The sequence below is a fragment of the Hylaeus volcanicus genome, chromosome 1 (assembly GCF_026283585.1).
Source record: "Hylaeus volcanicus isolate JK05 chromosome 1, UHH_iyHylVolc1.0_haploid, whole genome shotgun sequence".
Lineage (NCBI taxonomy): Eukaryota > Metazoa > Arthropoda > Insecta > Hymenoptera > Colletidae > Hylaeus > Hylaeus volcanicus.
In genome coordinates, this window is record NC_071976.1 from 12,609,036 (window position 1) to 12,627,281 (window position 18,246).

General features: G+C 38.2%; 1 protein-coding gene across 1 annotated transcript in view; it reads left to right on the forward strand.

Annotated features, from left to right (window-relative positions):
• The window catches only part of LOC128878498 (zinc finger protein 853), a 166,073-nt gene that overhangs the window by 138,770 nt on the left and 9,057 nt on the right, over positions 1–18,246 (forward strand). The window contains exons 5-6 of the mRNA XM_054126749.1: positions 2,200–2,229; positions 17,094–17,253. Coding sequence (XP_053982724.1) covers positions 2,200–2,229; positions 17,094–17,253 — 190 coding nt within the window. The remainder of the gene's footprint in view (positions 1–2,199; positions 2,230–17,093; positions 17,254–18,246) is intronic.

The following is an 18,246-nucleotide window of genomic DNA, read 5'->3' on the forward strand; positions in this document are numbered from 1 at the left end:
ACAGGAAAAAGAAGCGTTTCTATTCAGGAAATGGACGGTTTCATCTCCTCTATTACTGAATTCATTTCATATAACCTACAACTACAACTTATCTAATTAACGTTAAGAAGTCCTCGACCGTATGATATCGAGACGATCGCATATAACCAGAGTACGTACGCTGTACATTAATTGAGTGGCAAGCAAACATATTTTTCAACGACTTCCCTATCGGATGATAGTAAAAATTATTAAGCTATTCGGATTCCTGGAGATCAGAAATGAGCGGAATTCCACTTGAGTAATAGATCAAGAAATATTAGGTGTACTGGAAAGTAATGTCGTTTGTGCAATTTTAAATACTTGTTTATCACTCATCAGCTCATTGATTTTTATCGATATGGCATTGAAAATTTGCACACTAAATGGAAAAAGGCTGTTGATAACAAAGTCGATTACGTAATTGATTAAAAATAGAAATTTATTAAAAATTTGTTCGAATTTAATGTAAAAAAAACGACATTACTTTCCAGTCTACCTAATAGGAACTGTATGCCATGATTCGAATTGAGTTTCATCTATCTGCTTCTATTTTCTTCTATATAAATAAAATTGAAGTGTCTGTCTAGTTTGTTCCGGCTAATCTTCGGAACTACTGAACCGATTTAAAAATTGTTGTCAGTAATAGACAGCTACACTGTTCCTGAGCAACATATGCCGTTTTATTTTGATAAAAATACGTTTTTAATTTGAAATCCTAAAAGTTGTGGCATCGTTACACTCACAATGTGAAATATCGATTGAAATATCCGAGTTACGGAAAACAAAACAAAAGTCAGAACAGTCAGTCAAACGCGAACGTCATAAAATAAATAGTATTTATTATAGGCACAGCTAGTATACAATATAATGTATTGAATTACGCGCCTTACTATATTACAGATTAGTGGCATGCTAGACTGCCACTTATTTAAAGAATATGTAATACTTTCTGTTCCTCTTTCGTTTTTCTTGTGAATGCCACGTGCAATATATATAAAACTCATTTTTTTAATTTGCTCCTATATATTTTCATATATATTTGTTGTTTCTTATAGACATTATAATTTCATTTCTCTTTAATTAACATATACAATTTAATAAGAAGTGTCTGTGGAATGATAATTTATTGATTCAAGATCCAAACACATTTTCCTAACTTCAAAAATTAACTTTAAAATAATGTATTTATGTTTTATCATTTTATTATACACTTCAGATCGTAATTTTTGTTAGTCAACGACTTAAAGTTGTTTATTCGAAATTGATGAATTAGATGAAAATTTCGTCCAGGTCTGGTTAAAATAAAGTAGAGGAGCAAGTACTGGAGCTAAAAAGAAAAAGAAAACCACGGTGCCCTACCTGTCTCTGTCTACAAACGCATTTCCATAACCTTTTTTCTCTTAAACCCTTGCAGTATTTTCACGAGTCAGGCTCGTTATTAAATTTGGTGCGACCATTCGGGCGCTCGTGTTTGACACGGCTTTTACCGAGTTTCAACCTAGTGCAAGGGGTTAATAATAAACGATCATCATTTACACTTTTAATAATTACTAGACTGGGGATCTTTATGCATTTATAGGAAATTTGAATGTGCAAGAACCTACAAAATGCACACAATATGCAAGAATATAAAAAAGATTGAAAGTAATGTTTGTGTTATAATATTTGCAAAATAAAATAAATTCTTATTTAGGTTCAATTTTTGTAGGCACGTTCGCGAAGATTTTATTTTGCATAAAGATCCGCAGTTTAATAATTACATATATATTTTACATTAATGGAAGCTCAGAGATAGATAGAGTATCGCGGTGTTTTTTCTCTTTCCAACAGTGGGACATTTCCACATTTATGCCGCTGTCTAATTGTCTCCCTTGCTCTATCTACAATATCTCTCTGGTTAAAACTCGTGGCCGCGTGATCTGTGAAAGTTGCTCACGAACAGCGAGGCTCCCAAAAAAATTGGCCATTTCCATCACCCTGAAACCCGCGATCATAAAGATTTCGCGAGATGCGAGTAAAGCACCCGTCGAGTCGCGAAAACGAAACGCTTGTTTTTATTATTCTTTGTGTCGAACGTGGGACGTTGGTTGGGTATTGCATCTGATTCTAAACGATATTTAACTGCCTCGAATTAATGCAAATTGATCTCCATTTCATGCTGGTCTCTCTTTGTCGCAGTGTTCCAAGTCCCCATGGCAACGATTAAAGGTAAAACGATCGGGTCAATAACGGGAGAGCCCATGGGAATTCCTTTCGGGTGTAATTTCAATTCGCTTGCAAACTGTAGCCCTTCATATTTTCCACGATGAGGATTATCATTAATTGGGAATAGATCGCGTGGCTTTTTTTCCGAACCGGAATAATACAGGATGAAATTCGAAGGGAACTAGAAATAGGCGCTCCACGTGTCTGGTATCTGGCATTCGTTAATTAATTAATTAGCCCCAACCCCTCCATATCCTCCGTGATGGCGAAGTCGGTCTTAAGAGCCTCGATATTTACGCGCGGGTGTAACGATTCTCCGATCTTATCGCTCCAGAAAGCACGCGTAGCGTTCTCGTTCTCGTTCGCGTTCGCGTTCGCGGCGCGCTTTATGCCGTCGCAAACTACGGTTCAAGAGTCGTCCTTCGATAAAGCCGCGTCGAACCCCATCGTGCGCACGCGATTTTTGATACCGCTTCCCTAATTAAACGATTCCCTGTCTCCCTGTTCTCCGTTACACGTATCCGCGCTAAAACCTCCCTCGTCGGTAAACATCGTCGGCTGGCGTGGCTCCAGAAGGACTTGGACTTCGCTCTTCGTCTCTTTCGCCGCGTTAAAATAGAAAACTGGGACGGCCTTTCACAGCAGAACGCCCGCGAATCGGACCGATCCGCGATATGCTCTCCCGAAACTTCTTTTCCGTCTGCACACGGTATACGTTTATTCTTGCCGTTTCAGGGGAGTACAACAACCGCATCCTCTTCTTCGACCTCCTCTGGCTCTTGTTATCGAGACGCTAGATGCCGTCACGTCAACTTTACGAGAGGTTATCAATCCAACAGATTACTCTTTCCGAAATATGTTACGTTGCATTTTAATACGTTTGTGTGCACGTTACTTAACACGCTCACTGTCATGTCATTCCGATACAGTTACTCGCAAAAGTATTCGACCCATACGTTTCATGATTTTTATGTTGGAATAACAAGTTGTAGTTAATTTTAATATTGACAAGACATTACACATGATGTATTCATGGAAATGTGCTGCAAATCGATATTATATTTTGTGTAATTACTGTATGTTTCATTGTATCGTTATGAATTTTATTCTATGCCAAAGAGAACTAGTAATTAACGAGACATTGCACGCCGTGTATTTAAACGAGTATTTCTATACATGGAAATTCGCTACAAATTAATTAATAAAACAGTTAATATCTGTTTTGTATAATTCCTATCTATTACATTGTATCATTATGAATTTTATTCTATGGTAACGGGAATTAGTAATCGATATATTAGAGGGAACGGAAAGTAATATCGTTTCTAATGTCAATACTTGTTTAAACACTAGATTGCAAAAGGTTGTTGATGACGAGGGCGATTACGTAATTGATTAAGAATAAAAACTTTAAAAAACTTGAATTTAATATATCGAATTGAATTAAAGAAACGATATCGCTTTCCGGTCCCTCTAATAGTTGAGAAACTGCCCTTTATCACAAAAGATTACAAGTGATCATTTATTTACCAATAACAATTCTGCTTCTCCAAAATTACATTTTGAAGTGATTTAAATTACACTAAGAAGAGTGTATTATAGTATGTTCGAATTGACGAATTTCAAAATAATTTGAAGTAATTTAAATACGTAAAACATACAACGAAATGGACGAGTACTCTAGCGAGTAATGTATTTACATTTAATTAATTGATAATCTATTGTGAAGTCAAAACGTCGCGAACCTATTAGTTTTATTCTATAGTATATATATATCTAGATGAGATGTATCGAAGTTCAATCTCGAAACTCAACGATTCCTGTTTAATAGTTTACTTCATCCTTGGGTTGATAACCTACTTTAAACTTTAAATATCGCAAAGTAATTCATACTGTAGCTGTTATTTATAGGTTTATATTTATTCTAAAAATACAGCGATCCATTTCAAGAAATTAAATCTAAAAAGAAACTTAAATTGTCGTTTCTAAATTTTACCTCGATTAAATATTGTTTGTATTTGATGAATAATGTCTTAATCCTTTTATAAGCTTGAAGGGTCACAAACACGTTTAAAGAGTAAGTCTGAATTAATCCTTAAAATTCAATTATACTTATCATCTAGCGTTTCGATCATGTAATAATTAGAAGTTTGGCAAGAAGAAGAAGAGGATGTGTTTATTGTGTAGTATTGCTTTTGCTCCTAGTACTCCTCGAAGAGCAAGGATTAACCCCTACGTTTAGTTTTTATATTATTTTTAACCACACAGTGCGCAATTAATTACATGTATTAAATATTGAATTAAAATTGAATTAAATAAATTTTTGAATTGACTTATTGAATTAAAATAGAATTAAACAAATTTTTGAATTGACTTATTGAATCAAAATTGAATTAAATAAATTAATGATTTCGCTTATTGAATTAAAATAGTGATCCTACACAAAAATGAAGTCAATGGTAGGAGAAAAACAGTCCAACATTCCCAAAGAATTGAAAAACAAAGAAACTAATTTGTCTTGTACATCGTACCGTTCCCCTTTTCTGTAAACACGCGATACAGTTGAGGTTAAGACGAAAATAAACTGCTTTGATCGACTAAACATTTATCATTCTGTAAAGATTTAATACATTTGCTCGTTAAGAGTTTATCTGTCCAAACAAACAGAAGCGAATTTGTCGATTATCGGAGCAACAAATTTGAATTAATATTTGTTTAACGCAAAAATAATCGAAAATAATCTATACAATTTTTCTCTATTTCTCGATTCGTTCTTTATCATTTCTACTCTATAAAAAATCACGCACTGTGGGATCGAATTTCGCGGTGTGAGGTAGCCATGATAATTATAAATAATAATTCGCAATTAGAAGACTTTTCTCCGCAATTCAAGCAATCTTAATCTCATTCGTCTATAAACGTATGCGTATGTAAACATTTTAGATCTGCACCAAGGTTATCGTTAAATTAATGACACGTAATTGCTTATACAACAAGAACAAATTTAAAAACGCAAGTACTTTTATACCAATGTTAATTGCATGCGTTACTAGTTTACTTCGATTTTCATTTTATACAGTAAAATATATTCAGCATTAATCTCTGGATAACCTTGGCTTATTTATCTATTTATTTACATCTCTCTAGCCAAATGAAATTATATTTGCTCGATTCGCTACGAAAAGTAAACGTCTTCTAATTTATTTCACAAGTATCCGCGAAGTATTCCACGTGTCAACGTACTCGTAATAAAATTTGATCAGATTAATAAATTTCAACCAGCGTGTACACTTCTATTCTACTATGTTTGCGAAAATCACGGTCCGTAAATGTCCACACATCCATTCTCTCTCTCTCTCTCTCTCTCTCTCTCTCTCTCTCTCTCTCTCTCTCTCTCTCTCTCTCTCTCTCTCTCTCTCTCTCTCTCTCCCCCTCTCTCTGTCTGTCTCTCTGTTCCGACATTTTTTTCGAGTCGTGTCCCCCTGTGATATTAATTTTTTGCACAGACTCCGCCTCTGCGGGCCCCCTTTTTTCCACTCTCCCTCTTCCTCCACTACACACACTCTCGATCGCTAGCCGAGACTTAATGAAATCATTCCCGCGAAGGGTGGAAGATTTCTGCCGATTGTACGCGGCGGACCCTCGTTTTTTTCTGCTCTCCTAACCGAACGAACTGCTATTGGCACAACACCCGGGAGAACCGTGCCCTCAACCCTTTTCTCGAGAAGTTACTATTTTTTTGGCGTTTAACAGTGGCGCGCCCAGAAATTTAACTGGTGGGGTGCAACTGAAACTAACCAGTGGCGCACGAGCAAAAGTAATTTCAGACACTTCGCGAAACGTTAACGGAGAAGGTAGAGACTCATTTTTATTTCAAATCAATTTAAAGCTGTAGAGATAAAATTTAATTAAAATGTTAAAACTTTTACAAATAGGGAGAGTACATTGACAAAATTAAAAGAGTGGGACAGGGTGACCATCATTAGATCTATAGCAAAATCGGTCCATATCGTAGCTATATTTTATATATAATATATAACTATAATAGTATACAACTATATTTTGCCAGGACTGTATACAATGTATTATCCGAGGATCTAGCTGTCAAACAGAGATTATTACATTACTAAATACCATGAAGGCTAATCCTGGAAGATTAAAACTTCCACCGTCGAGGTATTATTTCATTAGTTTTTACTTTTACATTCGAATATAAAAAAATGTTACCGGATAAAGACTGGATATTAGTAGCAGAGGAGGGTGCAATTGCTCCCTCGAGCCCCCCTGGGTGCGCCATTGCCTTTCACCCTGCTCACCTTTCCTCGTTTCTCCGTGGAGGGATGATTGGACACGCATTACGCGAGGATTACAGGCGCGTGATACGCGAAAAAACGCCACTGAGCCGAAATAATACACGGTAGGTAGAGCACGAGAGGAGAGTGGCGCGAGAAATCAAACAGGGCTCGTTCCAATGAAAGAAATCGCGCCGCGTCCCCGTCCTGGATTATTCCCTCGTTCAAACTATAGCATGAGATGGGCAAACTTTTATTCGAATAATACACGATAACTGAAACCATTATACACTATCATTAATTTTAATACACCACCATATTTGTAATTTTTTCGAAGAGGGATGGAAGTAGAAAGCTATTTTGCGATGAATTCATATTTCCAAACCTTTTCCAAACTTTCAGTTGACTGTTGACAAGGTTCTCAAACCAATTGATAGTTACCCTTTGACTGTGAAGGACGTATATATACGCTCTCGAGAAGTGGACTAAGAGAAATGTTTGTATTCGTTGTATCAGCTTATAGAGAATGATGAAACAATACTTTTTTATATTTACGGTTTATTCATAAGACGTTTAGTTTCAAAAGTATGAATTAGAAACAAAAAATAATTCTCCTGAGATTTCATAATGGTCTGATCTTATTGCTGTTGTCTTAAAGAAAAAAAAAGGAACCAACAATCGAACAATTGAATTTAAAAAAAGCATCCCCTTATAGTGAATGACAAAACGAAACTTTTTTAGATTTACTGTTTATTCATAGAACGCTTAATTCCGGAAATAAAAATTGAAAAGTTACAAGTTCATTGCACAAATTGATTTTCAGGAGAAAGGTTTTCTAATTTCTCAATTTTTATCTCGGAAACTAAACGTCGTATGAATAAACTATAAATATGAAGAAGTGTCGTTTTGTCATTCTCTATAAAGTGATATTTTTTTTAATAAATCGTCCACCCTGTATAAAAAGACTAAATAGTAAAAGTAACTAATTTACTGTACTATAAAACATCAAGGCTACATATTGACACATCTGTACTACATTATTGTCACTACACCACATTCCAGTAAAACAGAGGAATTTATTTTTTTACATAAAGTCCATAAGGTAATAATAAATTATGTACAATTATACTTTTTAATTCAGGTGTCAATAATTGGAAGGGTGTTAATATTAGGATAGTTCACCTTACGTGAAACAATTCTATATAATTCATATATTGCATATAAGAACTGTGATACAATACAAAGTCTGAAAACGATCGTGGTAAGTTTAATGTTAATTACGTTCGTCTTTCTTTGGAAAACTTGCAGGTGGTGTATTGAAATTAATGGTGCGTAACGATTCTTTCGTGACAACTAAACATTTAATTGCTCACTAGGAAATATTTCATTCTTCCTTCTCGAATAAAAAAATTTTGCCCTATTCTTAGATAAATATTAGATTAGATAAATCGAAACTTGTTTGAATAATGTTTAATTCTTTGATAGCAAGATCGATAAGAAAAAACGGTTTGTTTCACACGTGAAATAAGCAGTTTTCTCGTATTGTTCTCGCTACCAGAAGTTATATTTCATTCAAAATGATTTTAATTTTGTAATTCAATCACTTTAATTCTATGTGTCTTTATTCGTTATTCGAAATTATCGCGTGTTTACGTATTTAATTCTGCCCATCTTCTGGCACCAGTCAACAGTTCCCCATCACTTCGAAGCGGGCAGTATACGAATATTGTAACATAAAACAAACTTACACTCTTAAAAATGTGGAGAATGTCGGAATTACGTTTCGTCGAGCCTCTTCCGTCGATCGATAGTAAAAATTTAAATCGTAATGATTCGAAATGTCGAAACCTGGGACAAACACTGAAATTAGGATATTCTCGGTAGTCGAGGACTTCCTTTGAAGAAGAAGAAGAAGTCGGTATATTTAAGAAAAGAATCGTTTTCAAGATATTTTTTCGCGACTGTGAAACGAAGAAGAGAGAGAGCCCTTCGCGAGAGAGCGATGCTGGCCAAGGAACACGGAGCACGAGGATAAAAGAGCAAAAGACGAATATCTTTCACAGACTTCGTTTGTTGCAACGAAGGTTGTCTGCCGGCGAGGCTCGCGGCCTCGTTGCGGCTAAAAGAGCCAAGGAAAGGAGACGGCGCGGCGGGCGGGATTGAAAAAAGAGAGGAATAACGCGAAAAGAATTGCTCGCCACGAGAACGACCTTCGGTCTTTATCTCTTTTGCTCCGGAGAAAAGTGACTGTCCAAGGCAATTTTTGCCAAGCTTTTATTAACACTTCGAAAGTGGGAACAAACGACTTTTCATTGTAAAAGGAGAGATCGACGCGAACAAACGCGTAAATTTGACAAACATCGAGGGACGCGAGGTGCAGAAGTCATGGTCTTAAAGTTCATGAACAGAGTCGAAGAGTACATGGCTATGGTTAAAAGCTATTCAAAGGAAACAAGGAATGTCCAAAGTATTTTAAAAGTTATTAATACACAAAGATTCCATGACTTATTGTCCTTGTAAGCATACTTTAAACAGTTGCAGTATATTTAAGCGTTTTCACCCTAATTTGGATGCAGAGGACACGATTTTTTAAAGTTTTTGAATATACTTGAAGACTGTGAAGAGATAAGAAGGAATGTGCAAGAATATTTGCATAATTATTCATACAAAACTTGCTGGTTATATTTTTATATACGTCGGATACTGATAATGGTCAATAGAAGTATAATTCAAACAATTATAACAAGTTTAAACGTGTCACCCTTAATTTGGATGAAGAAGTCTCAGTTTTCAAAGTTTTTGCATGTTAGTGAAGACTATTGAGGAGAAACGAGAAATGTCCAAATACATTTTCATTTTATGATTTTGCCAATCATAATGTGATAAATGATAAAAATGTTGATTCAGAAAGTATTTCAAAAAGGCGTAATGCAAGAAGGATGGGTTGCTTAAGAGATACGAATTATCCATGTACGATACTTACATTTATTTATCGTTAGAAAAATTAGAAAGTAGATGATGGATGATAAACTTTTGTTCGAAAAAGTAAGAAATACATCTTAATAATGAACAAGAAGAGTTTGAAGAGAAGAGAGATGAACTCTCTACTCTAATTCATCTTTTTGAATAACTGATTTTTCTTGCACCACCCCTTATTTGCTATTTTTTAGATAAACATTGTTACCAAAGAAGGTCATATCCAAGATTGAATCGTTTGAATATATAATACAATTGTTTCAATTATACTACTGACATTTATCAACATTAAATTGATCATTATCAGAATAAAATTGATTAGTGTTTATTATTAAATTTCTAATAAAGGTGACTAGTATGGAATGCATACAGAAAAAGAACGAAATGGACCCTTAACATTACTCGAAACCCGTCTGACTTCTAATGGGCATACCTAACACTCATGATCAAGACATTCCTCGTTTTCAGCTGGTGGCACGCGAGCAAACCCTGTTTTCACACATATCTGACAAAATTAAAATTACAACATTAATTTATTTAATTGGAACACTTATTTGTCTTCTATTCTTAAACTTCTATTCAATAGTATCCACTTTTCATTCGTCAAGACCACTATAATTCTGAGCAAAATGTGGACATTCTCTGTAGTCCATCGATAGTGTTCAATTTTATATTCCAACGAGTCATAGTGTACACTTGGGACTTGGTTATTCAAAGTAAGAACGAGTAGAAGTGGAGAAGTTATCGAAATTTGTTCGGCAATACGAGTAATCTCGAATGTATCTTACAACGAAGGCCATTTCAATGTTGATGAAGACCTCTTCGGAGTCACTTATTTCTGACAGTCTATGGACAGTCAAGTTGGGCACCTGAAAAATAAAAAAAAATAGTTTTCTTGTTCTTAATGCATTTAAAAGCGGTGGAATATGAATATCATTCATTTCTTATAACCATTCTCCAGTAAAAGACTTCAATCTTAATATACGAAATTAAGTAAAAAGCAACAAGTATAAAAGTTTAAAAATCATATTAAATGAAAACATTTGCTATAAAACAGTGACAAATAGTTAGTTTTTCGCAATGTTCGCGAAAGTTACCACTGTCGGCCAAAGGATTGCTCGTATCGCCAAACAACTTGGACAGCTTGTTTACTTTCTGTCTAAGACGTTCCCCCTCGCTGCAAAAATGCACGTTTTAGCTGGAAGCAATCCCCCAAGCCGAGAATGCAATTACGTCCATGTGAATTCCTTCGAGTCAATCAAAGATAGTCCCTTTTCTGCGAACACAAAATGGCTCCATCGAGCCTAGCGTCACGCATCGCTACGCGTCTGCTCACACCCACTTCCTTTTTACGCCACTCCCTGGTCCGGGCCTACTTTAGACACTTGGAGGAGCCTCGAGCGGATAACTAGCGATCGCAACTGGTGAAAAATCGATACGCGATGCAAATAGGCCTCTGCATCGGGGAAAACGATCATGGTACAACGGAAGCTCCGATTCTTCCGTGGAAGGAGGCTCTGGAAAGTTCGATTCGATGCCAAACAATCGTAAGAAAAGAAGATTGTCTCCACAGAAACGAGTGGAACATGAGTTTTGTCAGGAAAAATACGACTACTCGAAAAAAAGGGAGACCCCCAAGAGGTTTAAGCGGAGCAATCCTCTGTTCCTTCAGTCTCCTCTAGTTTGTCGGACCCTCGCCAACTTCTGAGCAAATGTTAATGCATACATACATCACGAGGCTTGAGAAGTGAGAGCAACGAAATCCTCGAAGCGTTCTATTTGCAAGCATTGCTGAAGAAGGCGAACAAAAATATTCGAGAGGGGACCGAGGGACCAGGAAGCGAAGAGAGAAATTGGGAATAGAGGCGCGGAGCCAGGGCAGCGTCTGCCGCATTGTCGAGCAGAGATGAATCTGGTCACGGCGAATCATAAAGTCCCTCGGGGATTCGCCCACGCTACGCTCTCTCGAGATCACGCGGAGAGCGTGCATGCGAAGAGAGATAAAGGAACAGAGAGAGAGAGAAGAACGGCGAAGGAGAGGTAAATAGAAGGAACGTAGCAGGAGAAGAAGAGAAAGATGGAGAGCAGGGGAGAGCCAAGGCATTCGCGGTGCAAAAAGCGAGGATGCAGGCAAAAAAGGAAGAGCGCAACCGAAGAAACCGGTTTTTTCCAGTTGGGCCAGGTCGGGGCGTCGAACCTACGGACCGCAGCCTCCCTCCGAGAATAACTTGCATGCAGCGAGCAGACGACGACATCGACGGCCAGCATCTTCTTCGCGGCTCGAGCAGCTCTAGGCTTGCCCCAGGTCCGGGAAGAAAGAAGGACGCCCTGACCAAAAGAATCGAGTCTATCCTCCAGCAAGAAGAAGGAAGGACGAGCGTGGGCGTTCAAACGCGTATCGTGCTGGAGAAAAAGAACGAGCAAGAACTCGGAGGAGGGCAAGGACCCTCTCTAAACACCGCGGTTCGTTGACGCCAACTTTTTCGCAGCCCAGGCTACTTTTCCCTCCTTTTTTTTCTCTTCTTTCGAGCCCTGACATCATCCGCCGGGCTGCGCACACGTTGTTCCGGGTCAAGGAAGTTCGCGCGTCCAACAGGAACAACAAGAGCGAGGCGAGAAAAGAAACGGAGCCTTGAGGCCGTGAAATATACGACGACGAATAAAAGAAACTGCGGAAACCGACGTCCTCGATGGTCCCGCGCGAGCATTTCATGAGGAAGTCACGTCAACTGTCACCGATTTTATATATTTATCGTTTATTTATTAGCAATTTGTGCACTATTTGCAAGAAGGTTTTCTAGATTGGTGTATATTAGGTTTACAGAGATTTCTCGATAGATTTCTATTACTGAAGTAAAGTTTTGGTAATTCAAGTTGATTTACTATAAAATTAATTAGGAGACTCAGACAAAAATTGTGATCATTTCACGAGAAGGTCACGGCAACTGTCACGCACGGATTTTGACGATTTAACTACCGGTTCATTTACAAGTAGTCTTCAACTTGCAACAGGATTTTCTAAATTGGTGTATATTGACGCTAGGTTTACAGAGATTTCTTGTCAAGTCTCTATTACTGAAGTGATGCCGTAATAACCGAAGTCGATTTAGTAAAATTAATTGGGAGGCTTTCACAAAAATAAATTTGGATGTATATTTGTCTTTTTATTAGGTTGTCTCAAAAGTTTCTTCCGTGACTTGCACTCGCTATTTTGCGTGGCAGTGTTTATGTAAATAAACAACCTAATTTCTTAGACGCTAATGTTGTAACAGTAATGGAGCAAAATGAATCGTACGCAGTTCAATAATGTAAAATGAGACATAAAATATTGTGTATGTATTACTTATTAATGAAATGGAAGAAACTTTTGGGACAACCTAATATATAGGTCAGTATGAGTGTTTGATGATCAGTGTTATTTCAGAAAAAAGTGGGGTACACCCCCGTTCATAAATATGTGAACACTTTCCACATTCAATGAATAGTTACACCGTGAATTATTGCTAGAAAATTATTTGTTACCATATTCTGTTTCGAATGTGTATTTGTTAACATTTAATAATGTTAAAATCTTGAGTGGGATTTTAAGTCTCGTAGAGAAACTATGTGATTATTCAGAAACATTTGGAAAACATTTGTGATGAGATATTAAAAAAGTAGAAGGAGTAATATTACTTCGAATACAATGAAGAAATTACTAGTTAGCTAGATTAATATCTCTTATGTATCAAGATTGCTAACAGAAATATTAAGAGCACGTGGTGGATACATTAATGAAAAGAAAATTGAATTAATACAATACAAACTAAATATAGAAACTTAAGTGATATTCGTTAATAGATTCGTAATTTTATTTAAATACTTATTCCAATTGAGGAAGTGTTCACATACGTTTGAGCGGCAGTATACATATCAAATTTGAAGAAAAGATATTTCATTCACACCTTTAGACGTTGCTTTTATCCCCTGAACACAAATATAGAGCTCTAAAATACATGTTCAATATTTATCTACTTAATCATAGTAAAAAACCTTCCTCTTAACCCCTTTAAGCATCGACGTAATACATTACTCCATTTAATTTCTGTAAAATTATTTAAAATTTACGCTATCTTGTCATAAAAATTTGTTTCGAACAAATGTCTTACTTGCAAGAAACATTCTTATTCGTCGCAAATCTTCCTATGTATCAAGGAATTACTCATCATTTTGCTCGATGTGTTAGAATTCATTTTCCTTACACCTTGAATTTATTTAAAAAATAAAACACTAATCATTTCATACACATTTAATTTTTTTAAAGAAAATTGTACTACAAGAAAAATAGAGATACTCAAATGCTATACTCTACGATTCCAGATAATATTTACTTATCGCGATATCGTGGGTGGTAATTGTCCTAAAAACATTTAGAAGTCAAATATTAGTTACATTAGAATTGCCACCAATGTTATAATTCCTCAAAAATAAAAAATAGTTACGTTCTTTGAAATGTCATTAAACTTCGTCTGATAATAACGAGCTCGTTAATAATAATTTTTCTGTATTGTGGTAGAATTGTACAAAAAAAGATTATAATATACGCAAATAAAAATAAGTATACATCGCGGTACGAAGCCGATGCATAGCTATACGTCGCGTCGTTATTAATCTAACCTCGTTTGTAAAGAACTAACGACGTTTATACAGAACATTATGTCTGTCAAACTATAGCACTTGCTGGATGTTCGCGACATAACTGTTTGTATTTTAAATATTTTCGTAACAAGCGCTGCTCGCGAGATATGCGATATTTATAATCAGAAGCCGTACAGAAAAATGCATTGTACGTAATGTAGTTTTCCCTTTTTTCCTTGTTTATATCGACGGTATCTCGAGTACTTTATTTACTTATCAATGAATACACAACGTTCCCGCCATTTTATATAACCCTTTGAAAAAGAAATGTGGTATATTGTACCAAAACAAATGCGGGGGAGGGGAGGGGAGGGGAGGGGAGGGAAGAAAAATAAAATGGGAGAAGAATGAATAAGACTTTGAGATAACGTTAACTTAAATTACTAAACAATTAGAAGTATAATAGTCAAATTTTTATTTGTGTATATTATAATCTTTTTGTGATAATACACTTATCGTTTAAATCACAAAAGCAAAGTAAATATAGAATTCTTTGTGACATAGAGACATGTTTAAACATTTGTCCATTAAAGAATCATTGGGATCGAATAAATTAATTTGAGAGAAATCATTTCGAAATCTTATTTTTCGAATAAATTGAGTGTAAGGAAAAGGAATCCTAACGCGACGAGAATTGACGCGTGGACTTGTCAACAATTGCTCGATCCGCAAACTATCAAATTTCAACGCAAGGGAAACAACACTATTTCAAACACGTACGAAACACGAAAAACGTATTTTTCATTTTTCCCTGTAGTCCTGTAAACATTTCTCTAAATCGACTTCTACATGCATTTCTCGAAAGATACACATTTCAAGAATGTTGCGTCAATTTTCTAGAAAGAGATTTCTAGAGATGGAGAGGTACTGAAATATTAAACGCGTTTATCTCTAAACGACACTTTCCAGTCTGATTGATAGCTTCTCGAGAAAATTATCCGTTATAAAATTTACAAACAATTCGTATAATTTCTGAAGATACTTTTGGTCCGTTAGAGCGTCGCGTCCGCTTGCAATTAGTCCGCGTAGGCTAAAAAGTACGTGATCTAGCGTCGAACGAAGGAAAGGAAGGTCCTCGCTAAAAATACTCACGCGAAATTGTTCGCGAAAGGGGGAAGAAGCGGCGGCTAGAGGGAGGGAGGGAGGGAGGGAGGGAGTAAACAGAAAGAAGAAGAGGGAATTGGCTGGCCGAAACGTAAGGTCGACGACGTCTGGTCTTATTTTAAACTGGTCCTGTCCGAGATTCGGGTCTCCTTGGTTGCGTCGATCGCCTCGGAGCCGCGAAGTTGTCCCAGGTCCGGGGTGAAAGAAGGGTACGGAGTCGTTGCGGTAGAGATAGGTCGGGAAAGGGAGGGAGAGAGAGAGAGAGAGAGCGGGTGATGGAGAAGGACGACACGGCGCGTTGAAAACGGAAAAGAAGAGGAAGAAAAAGGAGAAGGATGCGTTGTATCGATGTCGTTGCCGGGGCGGAGGAGGAAGGCAGGAAGAAAGGAACGAGGCGAGACCCCAAAAACTTTCGGGTCATTGTCGTCCGGTCTCGTTTTAGCCTTTCCTTCCTCCCACCTCGTACGCCTCCTTCTTCTTACCTTTTCACTCTTCGTATTCTTTTTCGCGCCGTTTTAAGCACTCTTTCGAGCAAGGTTGGCCACCATGTTTTTCCTCGCCGCGTCCCCCCTGCCGCCTCGTGTACGTACGTATATAACCGACCTTCGCGTGTGTGCGAGAGAGAAAAACCGGGAGAGAGAACAACGAGAAAAAAAAATCGCAGATCGAAACCGTATACCGATACGACCGCGAAACTGTTCCTTAACGCGAGGCCACTACCGAACGACGGAGACAGATACTTTACAACGAGGACGTCGTATTTCGTTCATATCACTTCATTTTTTGTACCTGTTGAAAGAATGGCCTTTGTTGCCACTCGTGCTCGCGCAGAAATGAGAAATGTCAACAGGAAACGCTTTCGATCGATACTTGAAACTTGAAACACGGCACAAGCAACAGAGGCCATATCGTAATTGTGTCTAAGTAGCTAGCCGTTTTGTGATCTATGCTTCGCATTCCCGTTCGAGTCTGCGAGCTCCAGATCGATCGGAGATCCACGAGATGCAATCGTTTTATGTAACTTATCTTTCCATCGTTGGCTCCGATCGCTCTGCAGACCTCGCGCTTTTAAACATTCGTCTGTCTGGACTTCGCTTTCTCCTTCCTGTCCCCCTCGAACCTCTTCCAGCTTACACCTAACCATTCGTACAGGAAACTGAAACCTAAAACAAGAAAATATCTCATTAGCCTCCCGCACACGATAACATGAAAGATCCTTCCTCCTCAGCTTCAACATCAATGTCTCCGAGGAACCAATCGCGATTAACGCGTTGAACGCCAGAATAATCAGGATTTATCCAAAATTTACAAGGGCTTAAAAGATTGCCAAGATGGCGATTTCTTGGAAAAAAGATTAAATGTTCTCGTATGCGCAATAAATTAAGATGAAAATCTTGATTTAACCGAACAGCAGCTCTCTGTGAATGACAGAGGAGTTCATGTGAGTATGAAATTGGTCAGTGAGAGAGCAGTTTGGAAAGGTAGATTGATCTCAAGAGAAAATTGTAATATTGTATGTCGAAAAATGTGAAATCTGGCGGTCGACGCGTTTTGAGAGACGAAAGGTTCTCCCAGCCCCGTGAATTCCTTGTTGCCAGACACTCGAGGCGAATTCCCTTTGCAAAATGAAAATAGTCCGTGGTGGCGGCGGCAATCGGTGCCCTAACTCTCACTGGTCAATCGTTCTGTTCTGTGCGCTGCCTGTCCTGCGCTTCTGGTTCGCGACACTCTGTGGTGGTATTCTGTGGGTCGGCTGCTCTCTACGGTGCGCCGCGTGTGCCTGCTTCCGGTTCCTCTTCTTCCGGCCCCGCAAAAAAGGAGTTGCAACAGCGTGTTGTGTTCCAGCAACACGCCGCCCTGATCGGCGGCCCGAACGCAACCAGCTGTCCCGTCTGCCACAAACTCTTCCTCGGCGGTGAGGCTCTCATGGAGCACATGAAGCACACCCACAAGGACCCGAATGCCTCCGGCGTTGCCAGTAAGTATCTACGGATAATCGAGCACCCTCGATCTCGTCCGTGTCACTCTTTCTTTCTCCTTGCTTCTCATCCTACGCGCGTACAGCATCGGGGGGCTAAAACACTTGCGGTTCTCATCTCTTCTCTTCACTTTTACGATTCTCTGCACTAACGCTTACAACACTCTGTCTGTAACACGACTAACCCACGATCAACGCGGGTAATCGAATCTTACGCGCTTCGTCTGTTGGCCGCCACGGAGGGGAACAAATCATCGTAGACGACGCTTATATGCTGACAAACTATGCGGAAAGCAAAGAAAATAACTGGTAGACGCACACCCGGTGTGCGTGTATATATTATACGTCCATGTTCTACGATACGATGTGTTCTTTCTCGTGGCTGGTGTCGACTTTTGCTGGGAATACTTTGTCCGTCCTCTCTAACATCTAACAAACGTACAGAGGGTTGGGCTGCACGCCCCGCGACATCCTTCGAGGAGAAAGAAAGAAACGAGATAGGCGCGTAACGAGGGTGCCTTAATTGCGTGAGTAAGTTTTAAATGGGAGAGAAAGCGTGAGACGGAGAGGTGGAACTGCCGCTCATCGAGAGGAACGAACGAGGGGTGGTTCGTTCTTTAGTCTTTAAGTACGTTTCACGTCCCCCACACCCCCCGCCCCACCCCTCCCCCCAAAACCCCCACAACACAACCCACCTAAGAAACTTGCTTTGGCGCGGGCGATATGCACACATTGTCCTGTCACTTCTTCGTACTGTTGTTTCGCTGAAACGGAAAAAGGGGTGTAGCACACTTAGAGCGCACTCACCGACTAATACTTGCGTAACTACTCGCTAATATAAAAACGGTGCTTCATAAGGGTGGTGTCTCGTTCTCGTTTTGTGCGTGTTCTGTCAAGTGTGTGGACATACATATATATTAATTAATATATATGTATATATATATATATATATACATATATATTATATCATATATATATATATATATATATATA